The 22,694-nt window shown below is 37.2% G+C and overlaps 1 protein-coding gene across 1 annotated transcript in view; it reads right to left on the minus strand.

Annotated features, from left to right (window-relative positions):
- LOC133521762 (ATP-binding cassette sub-family C member 4-like) overlaps positions 1-22,694 on the minus strand; it is a 73,337-nt gene that overhangs the window by 17,372 nt on the left and 33,271 nt on the right. The window contains exons 2-9 of the mRNA XM_061856833.1: positions 12,868-13,002; positions 11,734-11,938; positions 9,788-10,013; positions 9,581-9,678; positions 7,908-8,105; positions 6,358-6,484; positions 3,612-3,758; positions 3,136-3,326 (exon numbers count right to left, since the gene is read on the minus strand). Of these exons, the coding sequence (XP_061712817.1) occupies positions 3,136-3,326; positions 3,612-3,758; positions 6,358-6,484; positions 7,908-8,105; positions 9,581-9,678; positions 9,788-10,013; positions 11,734-11,938; positions 12,868-13,002 (1,327 nt within the window). The remainder of the gene's footprint in view (positions 1-3,135; positions 3,327-3,611; positions 3,759-6,357; positions 6,485-7,907; positions 8,106-9,580; positions 9,679-9,787; positions 10,014-11,733; positions 11,939-12,867; positions 13,003-22,694) is intronic.

Genomic DNA, 22,694 nt, shown 5'->3' on the forward strand with positions numbered 1-22,694 from the left:
GAGCTGCTCCACAATCGCCGATTCCAAGTTCACCTGCAGTCGGAAAAAAGTCGCTGGCGTCCACAAAAAAACGGTCTCCCTCAAGGAAGTGTGCTGGCCCCGATCCTGTTCAATATATACACTAACGATCAGCCAGTCACGCCCAGAACTCGCCGGTTCGCGTACGCGGATGACCTGGCAATTGCGGTTCAAAGCAACAACTTCGAGGATACTGAGATAGCTCTGTCAACGGCCTTAGACGGTCAATCGAGGTACTACAAAGCCAACTACCTAAAACAGAACCCTACAAAAACACAGTCGTGCGCATTCCACCTGCGAAATCGGGACGCAAATAGACCGCTCAACATAACCTGGGACGGCGTTGACATTGAGCATTGTCCGAACCCGAGGTACCTGGGAATTTCCCTCGATAGAACTCTGTCTTTTAAGAACCACTGCCTAATAACACGCCAAAAGGTCACAACCCGAAATAACCTGCTGAGGAAACTTACCTCAACGCACTGGGGTGCTTCCGCACACACACTCGCACAACCGGCCTGGCACTCTGCTATTCGGCGGGTGAATACGCATGCCCGGTGTGGCACCGCTCACCCCATGCAGGACAAGTTTCTTCAGCACTCAACGACACCTGCCGCATTATCACCGGCTGTCTGAAACCCACTCCACTCAGTAAGCTCTACCCTTTGGCGGGTATAGCGCCCCCGGAGACCCGAAGGGAGGTGGCCTGCGCTGTCGAAAAACTCAAGCAAGAGCAAGATCCAAGACACCCTCTCCACGGCCACAAGCTACCACCGCCGCGTCTAAAGAGCCGAAAGAGCTTTATGCGGTGCACTACCGCTATCAGTGTCTCACCACCCGAGAACCGGCTGGCACAATGGCAAAGTACTCGCGCCCCTCCTGATGACTACGTTCGTCCCGCCGAAACGCTCCCGGCTGGGCATAAACAACCATGACCGATCTGGAAAGCTTTAAATAGACTGCGTTCCCAAGTTGGCCGCAGCAAAGACAATTTGGTAAGGTGGGGTGGCCTACGCGGCTCAGATACTCAATGCACATGTGGCACGGCTCCCCAAACGATGATACACATGCTGTCCTGCCCAGCAAACCCACACACATGTTCCGAACAAGATCTACGGGACGCAACAGACAGGGCGTTAAGCGTCGCTACCTTCTGGTCCCGCTTTATATAAAACCATATAATATATATATGACGACAAATACGTATCCATCGACACGAGAAGAAGAAGACAAATTAATTTAACACTAAAACCATAGCTAAAGTGAAAAATATCAGTGAACAAATAACTATCCAAACATCACAATATAAACTTAAAACAGAGTAATAAACTTTACATTATTAAGATTTAACATCGCAAATGAGACAAACCTAAGTCAAAGCTGATGTCATCGGTCAGTGAGAGAAGAGGAGAAAGGATGTCAGCCAAGTATTTCTTCAACCTAGCAATGTGGTGGTAAAAATATCAATGCCCCTACCGCATATTGACATTATGGAAAATATGTTTACAAAATTTGATATACCTATATTAATAATAGCTATGAATATACACCGTGTTTTTATTGAATTCCGTTAACTCCGGGGTATGGATAAGTACGTTTAAGGAAACTACAAGGTATAGTTCATTTTTTTTAAATAAAAGGTATTTAAATGTTGCATATAGCGTTGTTTTAACACAGGCATTTAATTCAACCAAATAATTGAAAACTGTGACATATCAATGTCATTTCGAACATCAATCGTCCGAGATAGTACTTGCGTTTAGTACCAAATGTATACACTCGTACTAAACAGTAAACACTAAACAATATGTAAACAGGCCCTAAGGCAAGTGTATACGCTCGTGAGGGCCTTATAAGCTATAAAGAAATTATTGATTATCTCCGAAATGGAGTTAGTTATAATACCGGTGTCTTTGAGAAAGTTACTTAATTTAAGCTCAGGAATGAACCCTTGAAATTAACGAAAAAAAAACACGGTGTATAAATAGATCGCGGGCCAGGAACATAAATCTTCAGTCATCACCTCCCGGCTGATACTCTGTAAGATGTTTTTTTTTAATACTACGTCGGTGGCAATCAAGCATACGGCCCGCCTGATGGATGGATGGATAGATAAGCAGTCTCCGTAGCCTATGTAAGCCTGCAACTCCAGAGGAGTTACATGCGCGTTGCCCACCCTAACAACCCTCCCTCCCCTCGTTGAGCTCTGGCAACCTTACTCACCAGCAGGAACACAACAATGTGAGTAGGGTCTAGTGTTATTTGGCTGCGGTTTTCTGTACAGTGGAGGTACTTCCCCAGTTGGCCTCTGCTCTGATCTGGAATGACATCCGCTGTGCTGTGCCCTACCACACAAAGCGAGATGACATTCACAATGCCCATACCTCTCTTGTGGACGTAGTTTAAGGACGTACCCGGGTCTTAAATGGATTATAGTTTAGATGCTATCATAAATTTAAAAAAGATGACAAAAAGACGACTGTCAGCTGGTCGCATGACAAGTAAAAAAATACGCGCCTTCCCACTTATGTCCGCAAAGTATCCGTAATGCGTATATCTGTTTAATGAAACGCCTGATGGAATGCTACATGCAAAGTTTCATTATTTTGCTATCATTATCATAATAAGGTAAAGCGCTTACTTTTTAGATGTTCATGAGACCAGCTGACGTTTTTTCCACGGCGATACAATGGCTGACGATTTCTTTAATTCACAATAGCATCTAAACTGTCATCTGACAAAGTATCAAACGAGAGGCGATGAACATTTTTTTTACGTGTTTCGGTGGTTGTCATTGCTCAACCCATCATCGGAGCGGCAGCTGACGTCCGCGAGGGTTCATCATACATAGCCGTTAACCAATATTCGAGTTATCGCCCGGGATGCGATTGGTCATGGAATTCTGTTCCTGGCTCGAGGTATAAAACGAAGGGGTTCATTTGATTTTTATCCATATTTGATTATTAGTAGAGAAAAACAACGAAACAAATTTTAATAATCTAACATTAGTAAATAAAAAATCGAAAAAGATCAAACGATGGGGACAGCTATACTCCCGGGTTAGCACGATCACCCCTAGTAAAGTATAGCTCATCATAATAAAGTATAGAGACAAACCTTCCCTGAGCCGACGGATCCAATGATGGCACAAAGTTTCCCCTTGGGCACTGTGAAGTTAAGTCCGCGCAGCGTGACCGGCCCGTCCTCGATCCAGTTGGCGGACACGTCCTGGATTAGTACGCCAACGTCGGGGCTCACTGGGGCCGCCGGCATCACGCTCATCAGGTTCTTCTCGTTGCACACGAATCCTGCGTACATTAACATTTTTAGGTGTTCATAATTCTGTTTATGAGACTTCATACATTTTTTTCTTAGACCATTCATGGATGGTATGGATGCTCTAAGCTCTCGACTCATTGCCGTCACACTACTACGAAGGATTTTAACTATAAAATAAAAGATAAACTGCTACGGTCTTACACCGGTCTATAAGATTAGCTTGACACTTCCGAGTGCTTAGCATTCGGCCACCGTCAAAGCAGCATAGAAAACGGACGCAATAAAAACTAAAAAGAAGATTAACGAATTATTACCTGGATTAAATATTCCCTCTTCGTCTATCCTTTTGAAAGTGTTGGGTCGTAGGTCCACTTCGCTTAGATTGTTTCTCTTGTTCTCCACGCTTTGTACAAGTTTGGCTATGTCTACGTCAGGCACACTACGAAGATCTTCGCGTTCATCTATCAAAAAACACACATGTTACATTGTTGTAGCACACAAAGACCAATATCAAAGTATTACATTAAACATATTTACATTACAATACATTAAACGGAAATCAGCCACGAAAAAAAGTAAATATAAATAAGACGATCAGTCGTATTAGTTAAAACAAATATTATAGGCTTCACAAACCCGTACCAACAAATAACAGACAGTTAGAGCCAGTTTAAATATATATTAATAAGTTAGCCTTAAGTTGATACAAGTACAGGATTGACACGTATAGGTATACTTGTAAGGTATACCCGGCTAAGACCGGACAATTTTTCGGCGAGTTAGAAAGGTGACACAAAAAAATTATACCTAACTTATTTCTCACTAACTTTTACCAAATGCAAATGATAAAGAAGAAAACCAGCTTTTATTATTAATGCACTTAATGCCTCTTAATAAAATAGTTCGGGACTATTCTACACTTAAAATTGAATTATATTTTTTTAATGGGCTCCCCGTAGTTTACATAATTTTTTGACTAATTTTGAGTCGTTACTCCTACATTTGCACTATGGATAGAATTATAAAACAAACGGCTAACGATTCTTTGATCTTTTATCCGCATTCTGGTCTGCCGGATTTTGAGAGAATTGAACACTTATTTTTTATATATTTTTTAAACATAAAAAACCCTGTTTTCGTTATTCGATTGCTGTGAAGGATTTTACATGTACGAAATCTACACATTTGGGTCAGAGATTTTAATTTTAAACTAATTAACACAAATGTTATGGCCAGTAAACCAGTTTTTTGGCCTAAAATTGTTCAACTTTGATGCCAAATAACTCGAAGACAGTAAACTTTGAAGTAAATATGTGACACTTTAGCCGTTAATATGGTAAGCTAAAAAAATACATTAGAAAACTAAGGGATTCAGATCGAAGATCATTGGCGTTAGGGACCCCCTTAAGACACCAAACCGAAAAACCTGGACTAAGTTCGGACTAATTGCAACGAGAACATTGTATTGCTAGTGATGTAAAATAACTGCTATTTTGGTAGCAATTGCGATCATATGATCTTATCCTCCATCCGATCTTACCCGGGTATACAGCACTTTTTTAAATAACAATACTACAGTAGACATCTACGGTCTGGCCAACTTCAAGTGGCAGTGATATTACAGTAAGTAAATTAAATTCTGGAAATCTGCAAGAACTAGGTAATGGAAGAACGTAAGAAGAAATAGTTACTAAGGGAAGATGAAAATATTTTAAAAAGTGGAAATATAGATTTAGATGGAACATCAAAGCTGTCACATATGATTTAAATGAGAGCGAAGTCATATATGTATCATAGGTTATTTGTTGTTCACGTATGTTAGGTGCGCGAATAATTTAAACCAAAATTGTGATCGAGCCACAGTCAACATCACATTTCCTTGTTTTTATGAGTTACTCATGAGATACGGTTGTCATTGGATGGTTGTTTGTATATCGTAGCCAGATAATATTAATTGAATTCCTGCCTTTGATACCGTTTAAGAAAATTTCAGATCAGATCATTAAATGGAAAAATCTACGAACTGGCAACGACAGACATACTCGTATCAGGTTGGTGGCCGTCATTTTTCACTGCCTCATTTAGTTGGCCAGACTAATAACGTCTCATACCCAGTAGTAAAATAGCTTGTATGCGAAGAATGGAGGCATGCGCTTCCATTAACTGAGCAAGAGAGTTCGGCATCGTAATGGCAAATGTCGCTTGGAGCGTGTTGAACATTTGTGCCAACGGGAAAACCTGTGGAAACCAGAACGTGCAAGCTGTAATGTTAAAACGGCATGCCATGCAACCTCTAGATACCACCTCGTAAGTAAGTACACATATATAAGTACACTTTCCGAAAATTGCGAAAACAGTGGTTTCAAGAGCTGCACCAAACCAATCCACTGCCTAAAACAGGTGCTATGCACATATTTGTGAAGTTAATGAGTTCGAGTAATATATACATACAAGTTGAACCAATCGCGAGATGATGCGTGTTGAATAATTATGTCAAAGCAAAGTTTTAATCTCTAACTTCCGATCATAAGATTAAATAGAGCCTAGTTATGTATAATTCAGGCCCTGAAATTTGCAGGGTTCTGCAGTCAACTAGGAATCCTTATAGCTTCGCCATGTCCGTCTATTCGTCTGTGCGTCCTCGGCTTATTTCTTGATTTTTGTCGACAATCTAGCATCCTTAAATGTTATTCATTACAGAGCACAACTTCCCAATACTATAAATTAAATAATTTACTTCACAAAAATACCGACACGATCTATCCTTTGTAGGTCAAACTATTGTTATCACTTAATTAGTGCATATCATAGTGAATCAAATCCGAAGGCATTTTTATGTCACTCGGCAGATTGATTGGCTACTAAATACAACGAGTAGACAAACGAGAAAATAAAAATAACTACGTATTCTTGTTGAAACCATGTACCAAAATTCTGTAAATAAAACATCGAGTCATAGTTATAATTTGGACTCGTATGAAGTAGGTTATGCAGCATTTGTAAAACGTATAGTCATGCAGTTTGCAAGTGCAGCATGCGGGGGCGCTGAGCCCCACGTACCAAACAGCATGAACGCCTCGAGGCGCTGAACTGAGATCAGCGCTTCCGCCAAAAACGACACCGCGTTAGACATTATAATAGATAGGGTGCCTTGGAGGGTGTTGTAGAATTGCGCCAAAGGGAACACCTGAAAATTGTTAAATTGACAACATTGCAAATTTACTAAAATGCCATAATTTGTAACAGTCGTCATATAAGTATATGAACATTATAAGTATTTTAAATAACTTATATGTTATAACTAAGCATATTTTTAAATATTCCTTCCGTCTCTCAATTAAGGTTTTAGGTTTAAAGATCATTTATTCCCATTAAGAATTTTACAATTCACTTATTATGAGAACATAAATTAATTACTTAGTAATAAGCGTTAAGAAAACAAGAAGTAGGTAGTTTACACAATACTCGGACAATAAGTTACCGATACAAATTTTCGACTCATGCGCTGCACAAACATTTAAATAAGATAACAATGTCACTGAGATACTCGGTCTGGAATAGCTTAGCGCAGTTGGGTCTGCTCAATGAAGTAGTAAGTAGGTAGTCTCTCAATTAACTAAAACATTATTAGTTAGGCTATACTCGTATTTGCCTTCGAAAAAAATTACCATGTACTTATTGTGTTTAGTACAACGTTGTGCTTAAGCTTAATTTATAATGAATGACATAATTATCTATTGACGTAATACAAGTGTATTGTGGACTATTGTTCCTTGTATCCTTGTCATGTAATTTTCATATAAATAAATTTTGTACTTATAGGTAAAGTTCCGATGTTAGATTAAGTGCGGACTATTTTTAAACAAGTTCGCAAGCCTTCATGGTTTATTTTGCTTCCTTCTTGTGCGATTTTTTCAAAAAGTTAATGCACGTTATTAATAATTACGAAGTTAACTTTCCAAACATATTTTTATTGGATCATACAAGATGCCGATTTTTCTTAACGTTTTACGTTTTTACTGATTTTCTTGAAAATTCAAGAAATTAACAAAAAAAACCATTTCCTTCTTAAAAAGCTCTAGTACGCCCGCACTCTAACGTGTTAAGGTAAAGCAATGTACATGATTCTCAAACTGTTCTTAGAAGATATCAAGATTTCGTAGCATGTTAATTGGGAAATTAATTAATTAGGCACGATGGTCAGTGTTTCATATACATACATGGCGCCCAACATTAATCAATTAATATTAAATTTACTTCTGTTTGTAAAATCACGGCTGAACTAGCTTTGACTTTGGTAATAAACTACTCGGGAGAAGTGCGGATCTCAGGATAACTCGTAAAAAAATGTATCTAAATATTGAACTTTTACGAACAACCCGTCGCTTAAAATGTATGCGATCAGTTTCGCACTTATGCCAACATACGAGTACCTTACGTAAACAATCGCACAATGTAAATCGCAATGTACCTAAAAAAATTTTACACTTAAAGTGTAGGTTTTTTGGCTTGGTAAAATTCTTGGTAATAAATTGAAATGTTATCAATTATTGCCTCAGGGGTTATTAGTTTACACGATATAAATATTATTGTGTTTCATAAGTACTTACGATATCGGCCGTGACTTGGAAGCCGAAGAGCGAGTAAGAGAGTAGGGTGATGTAGAGTGTGAGGCGCTCCGTGAATACCATGAAGCTGAGATACACGCCGCGCAGGTACGACGCCTGAGTGATGCACTTGATCTCGTTGCGACGGGCTAGCGCCACCACTTGCTCAAATGGTTTTTCCCATGCGTACATTTTTATCACCTGAAAATTTTGATTTAAATGAAACTAGCCCCTTGTAAGTAGGTACAAGAAACAGCTGTTTCTCTGATGATGATTTATCTACTGTCTTTGTACGTAGGTTTACTCCATAGGTAGTATAACATACGTTAGGATGGGCTAAACAGAATAAACATTAAATACAATAAAAAACCAGACAAGTGTGGGTTGAAGCTCATACCTATCTTTAAAAAGTACATTTTATGTGAATTAGATCAGCAAAGTATACGCTTCAATAGCGGCTTTCATATGATATTACAATCGACTACTTTATGTAGGTACCTACTCTAGGTACAACGAGCAGGTACTTACGAATCAACATCGAAAAAATTGCAAGTTTTCATTGTTTTAAGAGTGATTGCGCCGATACAATAGCGTGGATCAATCGATACAAATGCTTGTCCGTGAAACGTGCATTAGCAGAGGTACGGTGAGTATCAAATAGACAGTGGCAACAAAATATATCGCAATCCTCATCCCTACGGTAACAAAAGTGTGTTGCAATGTATTTGCCCTATTTGGCTGTCACTGTCGCTTATTCTATAACACGCTGACTGTACCGCCGCAAAAATTAACCATTTGTGACCGTTCTTATGGTCCGATTCGAACTTTAAAATACGTCAAATATTAGGTAGTAGATACGATATTTTATCGTATTCTAGATATTATATCGTAATATTTGATGTATCTTAAAGTTCGAATTGGGAATTGACTTTATCTCGTTGGTATACCTATTTTGAATGATCTGTACCCCTAGTGTAAATTTATTCGATAGGGAAACTTGACGTACGCATTTGCGTTGTCTCATTTTGTATGGAATTTTGAGTTTCCAAAACGTCCCGCTTGGCGCGCCGTTTCTAAATACCATGCAAAATGAGATTTAACGCAAACGCGTACTTCACGTTTCGCTATCGAATAAATTTACACTAGGGGCTTTGATGACTTAAATATACGTATACTTATAAACTTTGCTAAAACTCCTAATTGTACGTAATTAATTAATTATATAACCCTTACATCTTCGTCGAACATAAAATCATCGAAACATCATAGTTAGAACAGTATACGCCAAACCATAATGATGCCGAAATATGATCATATAATATGTTCGTATATTTTATACACCTACATTTCATATTTTTTAAATATACTTATCCATAAAAGTAATATGATAATATTCTCTGTGTGTATATTTATCAAACGTCAGGCTACGTTAACTGCTGTTTCAGGCTCATAATGTATCGTTGCATGTAATATAAATAATAAAAATACTTGTCTATTTAAACGTATGGGTACGTACCCATGCCTAACGAAATAGAACTCGCATTGTATATAATTTTAGTTTCAAAAAAGATACCCATTATCTACAGTTACTGTTAGGTAAGGTTAGGTGTACCTAACCAGGTTAGGTTAGGTACACACTAACAGGTCAGGTGTTAATTTTAATATGACGAGTTTACCTGCATGCCGTTAATAATTTCATCCATAATTCGGACACGTTCATCGGTTCTGTGTGCCGTCTTCATTCGTAACCTAGCAGCCAATTTGCTCATATAAGCTGCAAGAATAATAAACTGTTTTTACGGTTTCACATCATATGACATATTCTGTTGTTACACAGATCATAAAAACACTTGAAAAATCGAGGTAAAGATAATTGAACGTACATTGCACCGGTATGGTTTGCAGCACGATGCCGATGACTCCAACGATGGCAGCGTACCCGATCTTGATGTAGATGAGGTAGCAGACCAGCACAACCTGCAGCGGCAGCAGCCAGATGAAGTGTGAGTAGATGAATGCGTAGTCGAAGCGGTTCACGTCGTTGGAGAGTAGGTTCACCACCTGACCGGCCGTCGTCTGCGCCAGCGCGCCTGAGCTCATGCGCATCACCTGTGGGGTCCGCGATTACAATAAATACGCTGCTCAATTCGAGATGCACACTAGGCTTTTCTTGAATAATATTTCATATCCTTAAAGATAAGGTTAATTTGGAAGAGAATTACTTTAAACCTGATAAAGTTTTACTTCTTACTTCTTTACTGAGTGCGTCCTAATAAATACAAATATCCTACAGTATGTATTTTTTTAAAGACTTTAAAATTCCAAAAGTAGGTTCTCCATTCGATTTGTATGTTTTTTTCGTATTGTAATGGTCTGAGGAGACCTTCCCTAACTTTTTAATTATAGACGATTGACATGAATAGATTTTGGAAAACAATGTCAATTGGTTTCATTTGCTTCAGCTTCTTAGAGACTATAAATAACCCCTATTAGGTTAGAGACATAAAAATACAATAAAAGACAGAAATAAAAGATAAACGTCGTCATAAATTTATAATGTAAAAAAAATATTATGTATGTCCTTTTTTACGCCAATCGATACTATTAGGTTTGAGGAAGATAACATTGTATGAAGACAGATAGGTCTGGACGAAATATATGGAAAATAATGTAAATAAGTTGTGTTTTTGATAATCTGCAAAGAATATAATTTCTCATATCTGACTTTTATGACTGACTATACCTATTTTTTTCAAAGTCTGTGTATGTTAACCGTCCTCAATAAGGAACCTGCAGTATTTTTATTTTTACTTTCATCTTTTACTTTAAAATATTACCATTTACTGGAAAAAATGCGGTTCTAAAGCAAAATTTTAAAGTTCGAACGCTAAAAGGGCCTTCAACAAAATAATCTGTACAGGATTACTGAGCTTTAGTGTGAAAAACGAAAATCAAAATTTCTTTATCTCCTACTTATCGCTCGAATATGCAAGAGTGATCGCATAGACAGGTAGGCAACAAAATCACAATTTTTGTTTTTGCGGTTAGCCCTCTAAATATTAATTTCATTGAACTTTATTTTAATCCGCTGAAGTATCTCAAGTTTTTTTGATGTAGCAGCACATGATAAAACTGAATGAAAGGCCATATTCTTACTTCAAATCATGGGCACATAATAAATAAGTACCTGGGCGACCGAGCTTTGCTCGGTTATAACTATTTATTGTAATATGGTGGTGTATAGGTGATAATCTACATAAACTTAAAAAGTAAAATGTGAACTGACAATTATTATTATTTACAATCGATTTTAACCTTACAGCTCTTGTCACAGAGTAACGCCATCTATTGTCAATTTCTCTTATTCCATAGGTCATTTTTTTACTAAATTAAACTTTTCTAAAACAATAAAAATTAAAAAATTATATATAAACTTGAACATATAAAAAAAAAAACAAAAGTTAGTCACCGGGCGAGATTCGAACCCGTAACACTCGTTTCTAGCCGTCCGCGTCTTAACCCGCTGGACCAGACGGACAATGACCGGACAATCGAAATTAGCGACCATATTCTGCGACGAAAGAATAACGCATGAAAACTCGAAAACACGCGTTTTCCCAAACATAAGACTAATCTAGATCGATTGTTTACCCCCAAAAACCCCCATATACCAAATTTCAGCAAAATCGTTAGAGCCGTTTCCGAGATCCCGGAAATATATATATATACAAGAATTGCTCGTTTAAAGGTATAAGATAGTATTAATATATCAGTGTGTAACATACGCACTATGTAGGTATACCCAATGAAATCGCTCAAATGATCCAACCTTTCTGTAAATGAGGGAGCAAGCGGCGATGCGCACTTTCATGCCGAACTGCTGGGTGGAGTAGGCGCCGTGATGGTTGAGGAAGGCGATAAGCAGCGACATGAGGATGACGGAGCTGGCGCAATAGACGGCCTGCTCGTACGTCATGTCCGAGCCCGGCTCCCAGTACGCCAGCAGCATAGACAGCGCCACGGGTTGGAAAGGTCTGGTGAAAATAAGTCAAATATTTCATAGGTATACTCGTACACCTAGACAGTAAGTATGCTTAACAACAAAAAAAGAACAATGAATAGAATTGGTTTAACAATTTAGTAGTAGATCATAGAACGGCTTATTTAGGTGGTTTAAATGAATATTTGTTAATGATTTGTTAATTTCAAAAAATAATTGTGTCAGGCGTCCTTTATTACATTACCGACTTTAAAATTCTAAAAGGAGGTTCTCAATTCGGTTGTAGGTTTTTTAACGACGCGTATTTTTAGATTAGGTTTTTAAACAACATTTTTGTCAAGGTCTGATGATGAGCTCCACGAGGAATTGGAAAAACTCCTGAAATCTTATAAGCGTACCTACTTAAAGCAGTTTTTTTTATTTGGGCCACAATTGAACTCTTCCTCTTCAAATATTTTACGTCTTGGGGCTAATTGTAATTATTTTTAGTATGCTCTAAGTATGATTGTAAATAATTTTAATGGAATTTAAAACTGTGTTGTAAAGTCAATATTTTGTATTAATGATTATCTTAATAAAAATAAAATCATCATCTTTGCTTTCGAAAATATGTAATAATAATACCAGAATCAAATAGGATGTAAAAGGCTCCTTTAGTTATTTTTATTAATTTAGTTAGTCATACTCATTCCATGTATGTCCCGTCTATAATGCGTTTTCCTGAACCCATTCATGCACGCTTATAAAATACTCTACGTTAAATTAGCAACATCCTACTGGTTTAAATCATTTTACAGTCACTGCAGGGAAATATTTTTTGTGGCAGTCACTGAGTATTGAATCATAAGCGGGTGACTCGTCACGTTAGCTAAATAGCTAAAACGTCGTTGTTACTTACCTAAATGTGTCTATCGCGTGCATATGACGGGTGTTACAATTTTTGTGCGCGTCAGGTATACTTACTTTAGGAAGAGGGCCTGTATAAGGAACATGACTCCGGATGGGGCAAAACTCATCCAAAAGGTCTTGGTCATAGCACGCAGGAGCGAGGGTTTTCGTCCATGTTTGCTGGCTAATGCAATCTCCTCTAGCCATTTCCTGCAAATAAAGAGGTCACTGTTAACGAGTAGCAAATCAACTTCAACTTCTTCAACTTCAACATTTATTCAATAAAAAGGCCACAAGGGCACTTTTACACGTCAACATAAAATTTACATACCTACAAGCAAAAACAAGCACATCAACAATTATAAAAGACAATTCATTGAAAATATTAATGCAAACTAAAGTATTATTGTTTAAAGAAAAAGTAAGTACAATATTATTATTACTTAGAGATGTATTAAGTCACTAAATGTCGAATTACACAAAAAAAATAACTAAAAATATAATAATAAAAAACACAAATGATACAAAAAAAATCTAAAATTATTTAGAGGTGTAAATATCTCTAAATGTCAGAACTAAATGATTTTTATCAAATTATCCTTAGAGATGTAGTCTCTAAGAGTCAAAATCCCGTATAATTAAAACAAGTTAATGTCACAAACTATTGTCAGGCACGGTCCGGGCCAGTTGGTGGCGTGGCGGCCAACTATGAGCTCTCAGCGCGGCCTCGGGCCTCCATAACAAGTGTCATGTGATCGTGACCCGGTCGTAATCCATTCTGTGATGGACGACTCTTTTGAGTCTTGGGTCTGTTTCTCGAATGGACTAATGGCTAAAAAACGTATTGGTTAGAATCGCACTGCCACGTAAGTAATTAAATGTATTAGAGCGTCATGTAACTCCTCAACAAATTAAATTCAAATTATTCTCAAATATATTTAAAAAAAAATGTTTTTATTGAAATCTTAAGTACGTGCTTCTCAAAATAAATCAACACCGGGTGATGTCATGTTTTTTATTCAGATTACTATAGGGACACGACCAACTCACGACAAACATTACGAAGTAGCGCTTCCTACCTTGCTTGAATTCATAAGCGCTTTTATCTGCCTTTAATAGCTATATCGTGAAACAAGTAATTATCATATCGAGGTCCATCAAAGTTAGAACTGGTATTGGAACGTACGTAGGGTAAAGTTGCAACTATTAGGTTCTCTGTGAAAATAAAATTAAACTACCGATAGTAAAATTAATCGATTTAAGTGGCTGATCATTTTGTTATTTTATTACCAGTTAGTTAAAATAGTAGTTATCACATAAACAATGGTATTGTATGATATGCAATGCTAAATAAACATGTCAACGTTTCTAGTTGGGACTTGGATTAAAACTGTTAAATACCGCTGCCTTTTTCTATAGTGCAATACTGGAATATTGTTACAACGAGATTATTTTATTTCCCGGAACATTTCTCGAGAATATTCCCGTAAATTCCCATTATTAAATGCTCTTACGTCATCTAGAGTCAGGCAATTCTTTAAATATCATCTATACATTGCATACCTACACATATGGTCATCTGTTAATTATAAACGCAAATCTTTCATAGTGGTTATTTTATTCAATCAGTTCCTTGAATCTTGGGTTTAAAATTACTTTTTATCGGATAGACTTGAAGGAGTTTAGCTATTTGCCATACATTTTCAAAAATGCCTTCCGTGCTGTGTTCAATCAATAGATTAATCAGTAGATCACTAGATTTAGAAGAAATAGTCTACTAAGACTATTTCTTCTAACGCTCTGTTAACTAGGAAAGGGGATGTGTGACCTTTCTAGTTATTGATCTACGGTATCGCGTAGGTTGATACCATAACATTATCGGTTTATTCACCACCGATCAAGAGGTAGTTACTAATTACCCTTTGCTTGAAATCCGCACATTGCAAGTTTTTACGGAAGAGGTCCAATAATCGCAACCTTACCCTATGCCGTGAGTGTAAGAGGCGATGGCAGTTCATCCGACGCGACGCCTACTAATAGGACAGCACGCTACAACTACAACACGACTCGATACGCTCGCAACGTACGTAGGTACGTACTTAATTAATCATAATGTTTCACAATTATCCCAAAGTTGCCAGTTCTGCTGCAAATAATCTTATCTGCCGATTTGCTGATTCCTGCTGTGTGCACGCTGTATAGCCTTAGGCAGGTTGTGATACTTGTGATATGCAATATGCATGCGATCGGCTAATAATCTTGTAGACAGAACCTCGATAACGCTCTTTTCAATGACGTATATTTACGCACACTTTCACACTTATGGAGAGAAATCTATATGGCTGTAGTCACGAAAACTCGTGCTATTCTAAATATCGGCATGAATATACAGGTTGTAACAAAAATAGTGGGGATCCGTTTAAGGGTTTATTTGGTATAGTGTTCTGATTCGAAAAAACTAAAACCAAAAAAGTTTGGCGCAAAAAATAAAATAAAAATTCTATTAGGCAAGTCGTCCAAGCCAGCCAATCCTCCATATCAGAGACAAAAAAAAAATTGCGTCAAAAAATGTTTTCTTCTACTTTTTCCTAATATGTCCTTAAACGGATCCCCACTATTTTTGTTACATCTTGTATACTGTGTAAGTAATTATAATGAGGTATCAATGGGTAATGAGACACATTGAAGGCATATTAACCAAAGCCTAACAACGCTAATTATGTGTACCTACTTGTACAACATTCTTCTTACCAAAAGCTGCACTGTCAGGCGTGATGTAGGTAACAAATTGCTTTATACTCGTAAGTATGATATTAAAACATCCGATAACTTTGTTTTTAATTTAGCTTGCTATTTTCTATGTCATCAAAACTAAAGCAAAAGTTGTGTAAAGAGGTATTACACGATAGTCTAGAATTCAGTGTGTAATAAATTATTAAAAAAACACGATATTAGTAACTTGTTTTTCCATCGATAGAATGTTACTTTGACAATACTTAAGAATGCACTAGCATTTCGTCAATATCAATATGTTACAGATACCTAGGGGAGAGGGCCGCCGAGCGTCATAGAGCCCCAAAGAATAAGAACGCCTTATTTAAATATGCTCGGGAATTAAGTCTACAAGCCAGGCGGTATCAGAGCCGGATATTTCGTTGATTTTAGGTTAAAAAGGAGGATGGTTAGGATGTTCATAAAGAGACTACATTATGAACATCCATTTTTAGATTCTGTGGAATCAAGAGTTTCGTACCAAACCCTCAAGAATGAGAGCTACATATCGAGGCCTCGTGGAATTTAGGTAGCATTTGACGTTTCTGATAGACTAGTGATGTAACCGTATTGTCACGAGTAGGTACGAGTGAGGTACTAGTCGAGTAAAGAGCACCAAATAGAAAAAAATATCAACCATTTAATATACAGGGTGACTTTAGCCATTGGACAAACCCTGAAATCCCACCTAGGGTTACTTCTCAGGAATGCTCTAAGGTTAATATTTTTTTAATTAGAACTAAAGAAAAAAAACATACCAAAGTTATTTTCAATAATCGACAACGAAAATAAACATACTGTATTAATCATTGCCAGTGTTTTTGACAATAGTGTATTAGTGTGTGACACATCAGCATTACGTCCTGATATGATGTGTCACTGTTGCACTGGCAACGCAATGTGTTTGTACTCGTATGTGTGTGTCTGTGTTGACACCTGCCATGTGACAAGAATCAATTTTAAGGTTTCGTAAACTCCCATGGTGGTAATTGTGACGGTTCTACATGCCATTTCGTGTAAATGTGCTTTCATCCGTCCAAAACACATCATTAAGAAATCCAGGAGTTGCCACGGTTTTTCCCTGCAGCCATCGATAATACTCAAACCTTACTGGTTTATTGCGAGGCAGGAGTGCTTGCACCTTACAAACCTTAAAAGGGTGCCATTTTTCCCGTTTCAAGACCGAATGTACAGCATTTCGGTGGACGTTAAACAGACGCTCTGCTCGTCGTAAACTAGATGTTCCAACAATGTCCAACAATGTTTCAACAACACGTCTAAATGGTATAAAGTCTATCATGGTATATATAATACGAGTATTGTAACGCTCACCTGACGAGGTAGATTCGACAATTCGAATGAGTTCCCTCTCGAAGTTATTACCAAAGTTATATACCTCCTGCACTGCATCAGTAATTAGTTTGGCATTGCATCTAAAATACAATGTTCAAACGAAATCGTAACGTAACCCAGGCAGGGTTAAGCATTGCCGTAGATTGTCCAATCTCTGGTAACTCGCCGGCCGGCGCTATTAAACCAGTTGTGTTCTATTAGCAGTCAGTTAATTCATGGCTAGCATTTATATTACGTGCTCGCAGTATTGGTTAAATAGTAATCTGCATAATTTTAGCCATTTATTCAGAGTGCGCTTGTAGAATGCTTGAGTATTTACTTGGCAGTGTTTGATTCTGCGTATTTTACTCGACTCTGAATAACGCCGGAATCACTTAAGTTAGTTCACACGACGTTAAAAGTAAATGGCACATGAAGATATACTTATTATTTACATCTATCAAAAATCTTTGAGTTAAACAAATCAAATACTCTACCGACCTACTCGTTCAGAACAAGCTCTAAAGCCGGAAGATTAATAAATCTAGCGCTAGCGTAACCAATTACTTTATACATTAAATAGGTATGCATTTAATAACAAGTAAGAAACCATACATTGAATTTACGATTTATCTTGACAAGTTTTGATGTCACTACGAGTAGTTGCATGAAAAGATTTTATTCTGCTTGTAAATAAATGTGTACATATTTGGCAGATATTCGTCTTAGGTAGATAGTAGGTAGTGTAGGTACCTATGTATTTATCTATTCGGTCGTGCTTAAAATATCACTTACTAGTCTACAATGTTCCCATAGACATGTAATTCTGCCACAGTATGACTGCCAATGAACCAGACCAGCTCAGTTGCCCAGTGCATATATATAAAAAGCCATCGATGGACAAAACTAACTTCAAGTTGATATGCAAATAAAGTGTGAGTGAAAGCGCCTCGAGTGGCTGTGGTAGGTACTCGTGAATAAAAGAATAACCGGTATATACGTATGCAATACATTCCATGGCACTAATGACATACTAACACCACCTGGGTCAAATACTTCTGTAAATAAAATAAAATTAGACCGTTGTTTTTTTATTCGTTTTGAAGTATTATAGAAAAATTCTGAAGCCCTTCCAGAGCGCATGAACAACATAAGTAGATTAACTACAACTGTACTCCCATACTTTTGAATATGTAATTTTATTCATTAATGTTCGTAAACCTATGAATTTAAGTTTACATATGTATATGTCACGTGCCTAGACTTATTCATTTTATCTCTCTGGATTTAATTTATCTTCTACTCTATAGGTGAGATTTATTCAGTAAATACACGTTTTGGTTAATAATTGCTCTGATGCTTCTGTAACGTTAAGGTGGTAAACAAAGGGATTTGTTACATGTTCTTCCGTCCAAGTGAATGACAGGCTTAATTAAATGTGATAAGATAGCGTGATAGCTCTGGCGCAGGACGTCTTACGGTAAATTTACGAGAGAGCCCGTTACCCCGGCGCCGGCGCCGCCGACAGGGTTAGCTGCATGTTGCCTTACGTTAAGACCTGACCGGTCAATACGAGAGGAAGCAAGCCAGGAATGTCAATATCAAAAGATATGCGAACCGGTTCACTCGCCAAACTGTTTGGAATCTGTGTCGCGCCAAAGGGTTTTTTTAACTGTTATGATTGCTTTTCTTCGACTTCAAAAAAGGAGGAGGTTATCAATTTGACCGTATTTTTTTGTACGTATGTTACTCGTACCCAGAACTGCGTCATTTCTGAACCGATTTGGAAAATATTTTTTTTGTTTGAATGAATATAGTCCCTAGTTGATCCTCTTTTTATCAAAATGGGATCCATGAGGAATCCAGGGATCTCCTCAAATATTATAGGCATACATATAACGATTTTAGTATTTTCAGCAATGTCATTTGATGAAGTTGAACTGCTGATGATGACCAGAACGGGACTCTTTAACAACGCATATTTCACGTTTGGCGAGTTGTCCTCTTCGTCATGTTTGTTAAGCAAGTAAATTCTGAAGGAACATTTGTTTTACAAAAGGTGTTGATCTGATGATGGGTTCTATGAGGTCCAACTCCTCAAATATTGATGGCTTCAGATCCAGACCTTAAAACTAGAAACGTACCCAAAGCGCAAACATGTTTTCATCATATGACAGTTTCGCCAGACAGAAACGAGTCTTGCAGAATGATGCATGGCTCGTAAGAAAAACTAAAAATGGAAAAATAAAATTATGCTTCAAAAAAAGTAAACCCGACTTCAACAAGGATAAAATAAAATATCACCATGTTTCATATGCGCTAAAAACTGAACCCCTAGTGTAAATTTATTCGATAGCGTGACGTGATGTTCGCGTTTGCGTTAAGTCTCATTTAGTATGGGATGTAGAAAAAGCGCGCCATGCGGGACCTTTTGGAAACTCAAAATCCCATACAAAATGAGACTTAACGCAAACGCGTAAGTCACGTCTCGCTATCGAATAAATTTACACTAGGGGTACTGATACGTTTGAAGTCGGTGCCGGTGATGGTCGGCGTCGGGGTAAGAAGTCGGTCTCATCGAACTACAGCAGGGTTGGCATTCTGGTTGACGGGTTGTTAAAGCTTTTAAGATTTAGCTTGGTACCGACTTCAAACATATCAGTTGCTAGCGCATATAAAACGGGATGATATTTTACTTTATTGTCGGAATCAGAATAAATTTCTACTAATAAACAGATTGAATATAAAAAAAAAAACAATTATTAAAGATTAATAGAAGAGTAATAAAGTACTAATACACACATCGAGTATTTAAAAACCGGCGATAAAACTAAATATCACGATTTTACTCTAGACAGTATCTTGTAATACTAAATGAGATATATATTACTACATACATATATAAGTAGGAGTACCTATAACAATATTCCTATTGTCTGGTAGATGAGAAATGTAAAACTTCGGTAGGTTATGGTCGGTACATAATGTACATACTATAGAGAAATAGTACATTGTGCAACGAGGGGGGTAAGTGAAATTCTGGATACGAGGATGGTAATTCCCGACAGCCGTAGACTGGAGGGAATTAAAGACCCGAGTTTGCAAAATTCTTACCCCCCGGAGTTACACACAATGTTTTCATCACACTTGCGAAGAAAAAACTAAATTTTAAACGAAATAATTCTTAAATACGGTGACATAGGTATCAAACATTCGTCCGCCATTTTGTAATTTCTTGACAGGTTAGCATCGAGGGCACAGACCTATTCGGCATTCAGCCACGATTGAAAATTATGTAAAAATATTTTAAACGGCTGTTAAATTAATCAAATTATTTAACAGCCGTTCTAAACATAAACAAAAATATTAAATTATATTCGTCAGTATTTTAAAAGTTAAACTCATATATGCTACTTGGTTTGTATGAATAAGTGACGTTATTTAAAAAGACATGTAACTCCCTAGGGAGTTATAGCTTTTTTTTCACAATCCATAACTCCCGCGGGAACAAAATAGGCCTTTGTTCTTCAGTACACCTGCATGAAATAAGATCTTTTTCGAGTAAGTGTGATGAAAAAGTTATTTTTAATACAGTTGCTCAAAAAGTGCTACTTTACGTAGCTGCTTAGCGTGCGAAAAGTGCTTTTTAGGGTTCCGTACCCAAAGGTTCAAACGGGACCCTATTACTGAGACTCCGCTGTCCGTCAGTCCGTCCGTCTGTCACCAGGCTGTATCTCATGAACCGTGATACTCGTAGTTAGCCAGTTGAAATTTCTACAGATTATGTATTTCTGTTGCTGCTATAACAATAAATACTAAAAACAGAATAAAAAAAATATTTCTTTTCAATCTCAAGGCTCTCATCCAATCACCGAAGTTAAGCAACGTCGGGCGGGGTCAGTAGTTGGATGGGTGACCGTTTTTATAGATACGTACGGAACCCTTCCTGTGCGAGTCCGACTTGCACTTGGCCGGTTTTGTACTTTTTCACTTGTTCCTTCATGACTACTTATTGATGAGTGTTAATATTAGTTTCCTTTAAAAGCCGTAATCAACATAAAAACCTAATGTTAATGTAAAAAATAATAAATGTAAGCATATTCCATATTTGATTACTTACCTCTTCATCATTATAACACGTTTATTTTTTAATATTGAATATTGGAAAACCGTTCTTAATAAGTTGTCTGAATGGAACGGAATAGCTACCGAAACGCCTGTCAAAGCACAGCCGTTTATTCTTACTGCAAGAATGTTAAGCAACATTCGATATTGTTTTCATATAATTTAAATATACGATACACAAATAATCGTAAATGACGATACTTAGGTAATAATAGTATAATATTTTATATTTACTATTGTTTCTGTCTTATAGAACATGCATAAAAAGTACTTGTTGTTTTTCTTATTTTTTTGCAACTGTATTAAAAAACGTCGTTCGATACACGTCCGGAAATGTCATTCTTCACTCGTCCCGAGTCTTGCCACGAGCCGTAGGCGAGATATCTCGGTACTCATACTTTTCGCACTAGCATCAAAATGTACAATTGTTTTACAAGGGCGCAAAGTTGTTGTTTAATCTCTCGTGCTAATACTGTCAACCCGAGCAAGCGAAAGATGCCAAATTGAAACACGAGCGTAGCGAGTAGTTCGATAAGTGGAATCTTGAGGCATGAGGGTTAAACAAAATTTGCTACAGAGTGCATGACAAAAAATTCCTCCACACCAACTCGACGAATATATTAAATGCAAAAGATTATAAATCTAATCCAAATGAACGCTATTAAATATTTATCAATCAAAATCATCATTTATAAGTAAATTCTACCAGTCAACATGAGGGACTTGTGGATAAGATGCAACTTTCTCATCAGTAATATCGAACAAAAAAAAAAAGTCATTGCGAGCTGCTGTGGTGAAAATTATTTTATTAGATATTCGTAGGTTCATAGTTTTAGGGCCCACGATATAGCCCCTCTGCCTCCTCTAACACATTTTTTTTTAAATGTTCGAGTTATTTTCCGAAAATATTTACTTTGTCGATAAAGGTTATGCAAGACCTTATTTTTCAAAAACTTATCCAACGACAATCCACACCAAATTTAAGGGACAGAGGGCAGAAGCGAAATCAATTCATCCTCAGTGGAGCTTTCCTACTTTATGTGTAAGGGAGGAACCCTAAGATTTATTTTTCCATTTTTGTTGGCGTGATTGATATGTCTCCCATGCCATATTGCACCTTTACAGTAGGACATTCATAATGCAATGGAGCGAGCTATGTTCGGACTTTCCCTGCAAAATCAACTTAGAAACGAGGACATCCGCAGGAGAACAGAGGTTGTCGACTTGGCCCAGAGAGCTGCCAAGTTTAAGAGACGGCAGTGGGGGGCTTATTGTACATTACTTTTAGAACCGATAGCTAACGGAACAACAAGGTTCATAATTGGCTACCACATAGGTAACTAGATCAAACCGTAACGATCAGGTTAAGCATCGTATTATTCCATTATTACAGTGCTCACATAATTATGCCACAACTCGATCAGATACCAATAAGTAATCAAAAAATAGTTCGCAGTTTTTGATGTCAAATTACATTCCTTCTTACCCACATAATTGCATTCAAAAATTCCAAGTTAAAAGCTTGTAAACGCGGATAAATACGCATACTAGTGGGTTCCGTATCTTCATGTCCTGCATACCTCATGGAGTTAAGCACTCAAAAATTTTCGGGTTACCTTTCGTAGTTATTGCTATATTTCACCTTTATTACCTAGTCAAACATACTATATCAG

The sequence above is a fragment of the Cydia pomonella genome, chromosome 1, assembly GCF_033807575.1.
Source record: "Cydia pomonella isolate Wapato2018A chromosome 1, ilCydPomo1, whole genome shotgun sequence".
Lineage (NCBI taxonomy): Eukaryota > Metazoa > Arthropoda > Insecta > Lepidoptera > Tortricidae > Cydia > Cydia pomonella.